This window comes from Astyanax mexicanus, chromosome 8 (genome assembly GCF_023375975.1).
Source record: "Astyanax mexicanus isolate ESR-SI-001 chromosome 8, AstMex3_surface, whole genome shotgun sequence".
NCBI classification, from domain to species: Eukaryota; Metazoa; Chordata; class Actinopteri; order Characiformes; family Acestrorhamphidae; genus Astyanax; species Astyanax mexicanus.
This window is the reverse complement of record NC_064415.1, coordinates 51,971,806-51,980,608: the sequence shown is the minus strand read 5'-3', so window position 1 is coordinate 51,980,608 and position 8,803 is coordinate 51,971,806. Positions and strand designations below refer to the sequence as shown.

Here is an 8,803-nt window from a genome sequence, read left to right as displayed (position 1 = left end):
TTAATAAAAAAAAAAAAAAAAAAAAAAAAAAAAAAAAAAAAAAAAAAAATCGATCTGATTCATATTTATCATCATAAATTTTCACTTAACTAACAGACTTCACAGTAACAGATGTTGACCAAGGGTGCCCAAACTTTAGTAAGTCAAAGCATTGCCGCATTAACGGATTCTATTCTACTTAACTATTTTTCAAAAATTAAAATGAAATGAAATAAAATTATAAAAAAAAAAAAAAAAAAAAAAAAAAGAGAGAAAATCAGATTCCTCCACCCAGCTCCGACTTGCCGACTGGGGCTGGTGGCTCCAAACTACACAGTTTTAAGGTGCGAGTGGGACATGGTCTCAGGCCTACATAGAGCGGCTCAGTGAACGTGGTGCGGAAGGTGTACATGTGGTACATGTTCCCTTTGTTGATCAAATAGAACGACAGGATGCCAGCAGAATGATCCAGAAACATGCCGACTGTGGTCGTATTCTTTCCTGGATCTGAACTTTCCCATTTGACATCGTCCGCAAAATACTTGTGGACGACATAGGGGCCGTGGCGCACGGCGAAAGGGTATCCCTGCCCGCATTCCACACACCACGACTTCTGGCTGTTCGTCAGATCGTCCAGGAAGCTGTGCTCTTTTCTGGGGATGCTGCCGTAACAGACGCCAATGCACCCTTTTAGTGGGGTGCCCTCGATCTCCCAATAGAAGCGTCCTCCGTAAAGAGGCTCCTTACACAAGACCTGCTGCTGGTGGTCAAATCGCTCAGGGTGAGGCGGGTAAGGCCGGGGCAAGCGGTTGCAGATGTCGATCCCGGGGCAGAAGCAGGACGAGTCGCACATAACCGTCCGCTCCTTGTGATTCAGCTCCAGATAGCCGTTTACAGTGTTGACGTCGAACGTCAGAGTGCAGGCATCTGAGGGGAAGGGGAAGAATAAGGGGGAAAAAAAAGGTGGAATAGTTTAATAGATTTTTCTACATAGGGCTGCACAATAAATCTAATTCAAAAGATATACAGCTCTGGAAAACAATTGAGACCACTTAAAAATGATAAGTTTCTTTGATTTTACCAAATTGAAAACCTCTGGAATATAATCAAGAGGAAGATGGATGATCACAAGCCATCAAACCACTAAACTGAACTGCTTGAATTTTTGCACCAGGAGTAAAGCAGCATAAAGTTATCCAAAAGCAGTGTGTAAGACTGGTGGAGGAGAACAATAAAAACTAGTTATTAGAGTTATCCAACAAAATATTGATTTCTGAACTCTTAAAAATGTATAAATATATGAACTTGTTTTCTTTGCATTTTTTGAGATCTAAAAGCTAATTTTCTGCAAATAAATGCTCTATATGACAATATTTTTATTTGGAATTTGAGAGAAATGTCTGTAGTGTATAGAATAAAAGCACAATGTTTATATTACTCAAACATATACCTATAAATAGCAAAATCAGAGAAAAAGATTAAGAAACTGAAGTGGTCAAAGTTTTCCAGAGCTGCATAAAATACAACAAAAACATTTTCAAAAATGTTGGAAAATATATAGACATTGAGTCTAATTCTGATGCCTATTCTATTTATCATTAGTATGTTTGCTAGCTAGCCACTAATGTTAGCTAGCTCTCCATTAACCTTAGTTCTCTCCCTGTTAGCTTATGTTGGCTAACGTGGCTAACTCACCACTAAAGTTAGTACGTTAGCTAGCTGGGCGCTAATGTTACCTAGCTGTACAATAACCTGAGTCATCTAACCAGTAACGTTAGCTAATTTAGTCTACTGTGTTCTATCAAGTCTAAAGTCAGTGCACTATTTTCCAACTTTTGACTACTTTTAGGAGATGCAAATTTCATTTTCCAGCAGTACTTGGAACACTGTCTATACTGCCCAAAGTACCAATTGGTCTTGTATAATATTCTAATTTTCTGAGATACTGATTTTTGGGTTTTTATTGGCTGTAAGCCATAATCATCAACAATAAAAAAAAAATGCATTTTGAACTGAATTACTGAAATAAAGTAACCTTTAAATGATATTCAAATTTTTTGAGATGCACTAGTATAACAGTGTACTCACATCTTAGAAAATCCGTCCTGGTTTTCGGCACGAAGATCAGCCCCTCTATTTCCTTTGCTAAAGGAGAAAATAAAAAAAATTACAACATTTAATAAAACATCTTAACCCTGTAACGTGCACTTCAGCCCAGGAAGCTAAAAGCAGCAACTATACAGGAAGGGGTTAAATGGTGCACATAAGCCAAATGTGTAATTATCATTAAAATAGTCATAAATAATTACAAGCAAGAGTCACAGAGAAGTGAACAGATGAGTCACTCACCCCTTCTGGAAAAAGCAGCCAGTTGGTCACTGCAGACCTCCTCCAGACGCTCTCGGACAGATACGACCGCCCCGGCAGCTGCAGTCGAGGTGTCAAAGCTGGGGTCTGGGGACGCTTCACACAGCGCCTCAAAGTTCTAAAGAAAGAATCAGTAAAACAGACCAATGGCTTATAAGGGTGAAGTAGTGCTTATAGTGCACTTATAATACGGTATGCCTTCACATATCTCAGGAGAATGGAAGATGAAATTGCATGGAAGTCAGAAAGAATCTGAATTCATCTATCCAAAGTGTCCAGACTAATCCAGTTTGTGAGACCTTGTGTATGAACAGATCATGTAAATCTGCTCAATATTTGATCTCGATATGAAACACGTGATCTGGAGTGAAAAGCAGTCTATAAATGGCTCATGTTTTTTGGCAGGTCTGCGTTACCTTGAGGAAATGGACGTGATCATCTGATCGGCACAGCTGCTGGAGCTCAGCGTCTCTTTTCTTCAGATCAGCCAGCACCTGCTCCTGCTGGGCCAAAACGCTCTGAGCAGCGCTAACAGCCTTGCTTTCTTCAGCTTTGATCAGCTTCTCCAGTTCAGTCTGCCACTGCTTCACGCCTTTAATCAGGGAGTCCCGTATCGAGCAGCTTTCAGACAGCGTGGATTTCACCGGGTTCTGCTCGGAAACACAGACACAAGAAGACCAGAATTACTCTTCTGATACACATACATCAATCTAATTCAGGCTTTTAGTTAGAAACCATTCTGATACATGCTACAGTTAACTACAGTTAAAAGAAAGGGGAAAAAAAAAAAAAAAAAAAAAAAAAAAAAAAAAAAAAAAAAAAAAAAAAAAAGAGTTAAAAAAAACAAAAGGGAAAAATGTTACAGTTAACTACAGTTAAAGGTAAAGAAAAAAGGGAAGAAAGAAAAAAATGCTAGTTAACTACATTTAAAAAACAAAAAAGGAAAAACGGAAAAGAATGGACAAATGCTACAGTTAAAAGAAAGGAAAAAGGAAAGGAAATAACAGGTAAAAGAAAAGAAAAAAAAATGCTACAGTTAACTTCAGTTTAAAGAAAGAAAAAAAAAAAGGGGGGGGGGGGGGGGTGACCATTTAAATGGCCTGGGGTAAATATGTAATGGCCAGTATTAAGTATCATGTACACTGTCATTTTAAAAGCCCTTTACGTTATGTGTACAGGCATGTGTGTATCTTTACTGAAAGCGTAGAGAAAGTAAAGAGTGTGTGTTTTGCTGTAGCACGAAGACCAGTGGACTTGGCTCCATTCTTTATTTTATTTTATTTCTATAAGTAACAATGATGCCATAAATGTGCTTTGGTGCTGCATTAGTTTATTAACTAATAAATAAATAATATAAGTCATATAAGTCAGAGCTCGCCTGAGAGTCCTTTCTGCTGCATGTGCTTTGTGTTTCACCTGCCCCAAAGCTTACTTTCATAAAAAAAGTATGGCAATTTGTCAGTCAGTTTGCAATATTATGCAGCCCTACTTAGAATTATTTATGAACTGCATGGTGCAGGAGATGCACTTTAGAATAAAATAACCTCGAACCACTGGAACAGCTAGTGTTACTGTTCAGTTCTTGAGTACACTTTCAATCCTGGCTTTCTGTGGGAATGTAAGGAAATTACGCAGATACTTTATCTCACACAAATCCCCTATTATAATTACATTACAGGAACCTTGTCTTGTAAAATGAACCCAGCCTGAATAGTGCTTAGCTGTGCGCCTGAGGCTTCGGGCAGGTAATTTACAGGAAATCAGTTCAGGGAGCTCCGAGCAGCGCAGCTATGAAAGGCCTGATGAAGTCCAATTTGTAGTCTATTCACAGATTCTGATTCTTTGAGTGAATCAATTTGTAACAGCACAAAATCTGCAGCCTAATGGAGGAAAGATTCAGTGTCTCGCAAACTTATTCCATTAGCCATGACAATATCATTCCGCGCTCACCTTGTAATTTCCCATGGTCTGCTTCAGCTCCTTCAGCTCCTTCTCTTTGGTTCGGATCTTCTGCTGGGAGCTCTGCTGAGCGGCAGCTAGCTGTTTCTGTTTCCACAAACACATTAAACAAACAGCTCAGCTTTTGATTCATGTACATGAAATACATGTTTAAAATCTAAAATAGAAATTTCCCAGGAGAAAAGCACAAAAGAACAATAAAACCAGCATGCAATGCATGACTTCTATACATATAGTAAAGTCATTTGGGAGAATGGGGTCAATTTATTTTAAAGAACACAATATAGGGGGTTGTCAAAAGCTAAGATGGTCGATCAACTTGGTCTTGCTGGTCAACTGGCACAACGCCGCTTGGTCCTGAGGGTCATTATCTAGGTTTTGCTAAGTATTTGCTAACACTAATGTGAGGTAAAAGTTTTTTTTTCCAATAAACTTTACATGTTTTGTATAGGCCATTGACCTATTCTAACTTGGGTGTATATGTATATGTATACATGTATGTCCCATTTAGCTTAAGTAACTTAATTTACGTTAATTGTAACTTATATCAGACATTTAAAACCGTTTCCTTTTGGAACTTTCATTTCCACCTTAAAAAGCGCGACCGTCCCATTGCCCCAGTTTAAATCTCCAGCCTGTAACTAATATAGCTAGGTCCTATTTTTAAGGTGGACTTGGAAATTTCGAAAGAAATCCCAAATAATAGATAATCTAACCTACCTGTATTTTCTTGGTGGCTCTTTCTGTCTCCGCGGACACGACGTTGTGTCCTTTGTGCTCGTTGAACATGCAGACGTAACAGACGCAGAGTTTATCGGACTGGCAGTAGAACTCCAGCAGCTTGTTGTGCTGCGGGCAGATGCGGTCCTGCAGGCGGCCGGCCGCGGTGATCAGCCGGTGGGTCCTGAAGGCGGGGGACTGGTAGTGGGCCCGCAGGTGCTGCTCGCAGTACGAGGCCAGACACACCAGGCAGGACCTGGTGGCTTTAGCTTTAGCTCCTATACACACATCGCAGGGCACGTCCGCCGCCGCCGCTCCTCCCGCCGCTGTTCCCGCAGCCCCAGCAGCTCCAGCGCCCCCCGGTTCAGTCTGAGAGCAGCCCGCCACCCGCCGCTCCTCCCGCAGCTTCTCCACCAGCTCCGCCAGCAGCGCGTTCTTGGCCAGTTTGGGTCTGGGGGTGAACTTGTGGCGGCACTGCGGGCAGGCCTGCGGGCCCCCGGCGCTGCTATCCTTCTTATCCCAGCAACGGCTGATGCACAGCATGCAGTAACTGTGTCCGCACGGGATAGTGACCGGAGTCCGCATCAGGTCCAGACACACCGGGCACTTAAACTTATCACTGTCTATATAACTGCCCCCCTCCGCCATTATCACCACTGAACAGCAACACTGACCCGCTCTTTAACGAACCACATATACAAGTCTCTTCCTCTATGCGCTTTTTAAACAACACGGTTCACCTGAGCGCTGTGAGGAGCACTACTGCACCCCAGAGGCGGAGCGCGGTACTGCACATCTACTATATATTTAAATAAACTTTATTGAAGATACATTTTCACAAATATAAATACGCAGTATCACATTTCATCACACATTATCAAAACAGCAACATTATTTGAGTTAAAAAGCTGATTATAAGTAACTAACACTAAACCAGCATTCCAACAGGCTATTTAATCTTACTTACAGCTATTTACACAAGCATACCAACTTTCTATGGAGAGGAATTAGTGCCAAACTGAAAAGCAAACACTACCATGGAAAAAATTAAATGTAATCCACAAGATGCATTGCTTTTCCATGAAATGCAAAAAAAAATGAGATTGCATTTCACTGCACTTGATCTCTTTATTTAAAAACAATACATAATAATTTACATTTTCAAAATCAAATGCTGAATTTGTGTCAGAATTGCACACAAACTTTTAAAATGCAGTCAGCTGAACTGCATTGTATTCCACTGTGTGATGAGGCAAAGGTTCAAAAACAAATCACAATGCACAGGATTGCATTTTGTCTAGGAGCAGTGCAGTAATCATGCCATTTTTTTTTTTTTTTCATTAATGGCATGCTCTAAATTAGTTAAGTTAGCTTTAGCAATATTTTAGGATGTACTTATACACTCACACGTGCCTGAACACGGAACAACATAACATTAGTAATGCAACGTTCTTGTTAACAATCATGAATGTGTTGAGTCAGAAATAGCACCCCCTCTCAGGAGGGAGCACTGTGTCGCTATGTATGTAAGCGTTACTGAGATAACCGTGACTTTTGCCATGTATTTCTAAGTAAGTTAAAGCGGATTATCTCCGCTTTTATTAAGAAGACGGTGCGTATGCACTCCAGAGAGAATGTGCTTTGCATGGCAGCAAGCCAACTGAGCAGTGAGTAATGAAGTAAGTGTTCTCGGGCACGGATTGTTTAAACGCAGTGTGAGTGCAGGCCGGTTGAGGAGTGGAAAAGAGGCATAACCGTGCTCCCACACGATTCAAGAAAACTGTGCCTGAAGTGAGTACACCCCTACACTGCAAAACATCCATTGGTAAAATCTGGTCAAAATATATGCAAATTTAGACATATATGCTTAGATTAAGCAAAAAACTCTGCCAATGGGGTAAGCTAATTATTCTTGGTAAGATTTCTTTAAAAAAGTCATCACAAAGTCTCGAAATAAGTAAAGTAAGACTTAAATCAAGCGTAAATCACAGATTGTTTTGCCTTAAATTTGGAAACAAGAATTAGAATAACTTGATTGATGACTTTTTGTGCTTATTTTTGAGTTCAAATTGCGTAAAATAAGATGACAATTCTAAGTTACTAAATAAGATCATTATTTCAAAAATAAGCGAAATAATCTAAAACTTATCAAGCAATGCTTAATAAGACAAAAAGTCTTATCAGAGAAGAAAGTAAGATCTATTGCCTTAAAACTCGAAAAGTTCACTTGCTAAGATTTAGTTTTTTGCAGTGATAAGCTAAGAAATAAAAAAGTGAGTTAGACAATTATCACATCTAGCCTATAACTACCTTTTAATTCTAATGTTTCTGTTATTATATTTTGTTGTTCTGAGATCTTGATATTAATCTGTCTTTTAGTCTTTTAAGTGTGGTAAGCTGGCATTGCTTTGCCAGGTAGGCCTACTGTATATTCCACACCAGTCTGTTGGATTGGTGGGAGAAAACCACCAGATGGCACCATCATCCTGTACTAAACTGATTGAACTGATGAAGATTACCAGCCTGAATCTTCGGAGCTGTCGGGTTCAATGAATCAAATGTCAGGTCCTGATTCACTGATTCACAAATCAAATCAAGTGTACTCTCATCTTCTCTTTAGGAGCAGACTTCCAGTTCAGCAGCGAAGTCAGGAGCTGCTGCTTCCACTCAGTAATGGAGTTAAATTGCAGAAGAACTGGAACAGCAGAAAGAGGAATATTTTAAATCTAGATACTGTCCACTGAAAGAAAACCTGCATAAAGGGGTTGAATCTTAATATGTGTTGAAGTGTGAAATATAATTATTCATATTTTATTATGGCATACTTTCACTCTGTTTAGACTCTCCATAACTGTATGAACTATATGGCCCATAAAGTAAATGGCATATTCTGAAGAATTTATTAATATCTACATCCAACATTTAACTCTTTCTATTTATTATATAGGACCTTGTGTCACCATGCACCAGATGTATGAACCTCTGCAGAACCTAAAAAATGTAATGTCATAATGATGTCCTGACCTTTTATCCAACAGGATAAGTAGGATTTGTAAGTAGTAAAATACTATTTCTCTGGTTCAAATCAGTTAAAAAGTTCATTCACTTGCATGGTTTTCCCCTCGGAAAATTGCAAGTGGAACAAAATGCAGCACAACAAACCAATGCGAGCATGTTCTGTCCTCTGATTGGTTGGAGATGTCTAGAGAAAAACAAGAAAGTAAATACAGGAAGATCCTCTGTTCCAGCTCAGCACATACCGCACTCTGTATCTTCTGTATTCTGCTTTTAATTACATATACAGCTGAGGATCAAATTAAGGGACCACTTCAAACGGATCAGTTCATCTGATTTTATTATTTATAGGTATATGTTTGAATAAAATGAATATTGTACTTGAATTCTTTATTGACTACTTTATTTAATAACTACTACAATTTAACTACTAACAACATTTCTTCTTGATTCCAAATAAAAATATTGTCATTTAGAGCATTGATTTGCAGAAAATGAGAAATAGTCAAATGAACAAAAAAGATGCAGAGCTCTCAGATCTCAAATAATGCAAAGAATAATAAGAATCATGTTTTAAGATTTCAGAAATAAATATTTGGTGGAATAAATCTGTTTTTTAATCACAACTTTCATGTGTCTTGGCTTTCTCTCCACCAGTCTTTCACACTGCTTTTGGGCAACCTTATGTCATCCCTAGTGCAAAAATTCAAGCAGTTTACATATATTTGATGGTTTGTGACCATCTATGACCATCCTCTTGATA

At 39.0% G+C, this 8,803-nt stretch overlaps 1 protein-coding gene across 1 annotated transcript; it reads right to left on the bottom strand.

The window, feature by feature from the left end:
• On the bottom strand, positions 1 to 5,714 carry LOC107197863 (E3 ubiquitin-protein ligase TRIM47-like). Its single transcript, XM_022677945.2, has 6 exons — positions 5,026 to 5,714; positions 4,297 to 4,392; positions 2,763 to 2,996; positions 2,329 to 2,464; positions 2,068 to 2,124; positions 1 to 906 (listed from the first exon to the last, which is right to left on the bottom strand). The coding sequence occupies exons 1-6, from the start codon at positions 5,671 to 5,673 to the stop codon at positions 257 to 259; spliced, it is 1,821 nt and encodes a 606-aa protein (XP_022533666.2). The 5' UTR covers positions 5,674 to 5,714; the 3' UTR covers positions 1 to 256.
• Between the last annotated feature and the right edge of the window lie 3,089 nt (positions 5,715 to 8,803).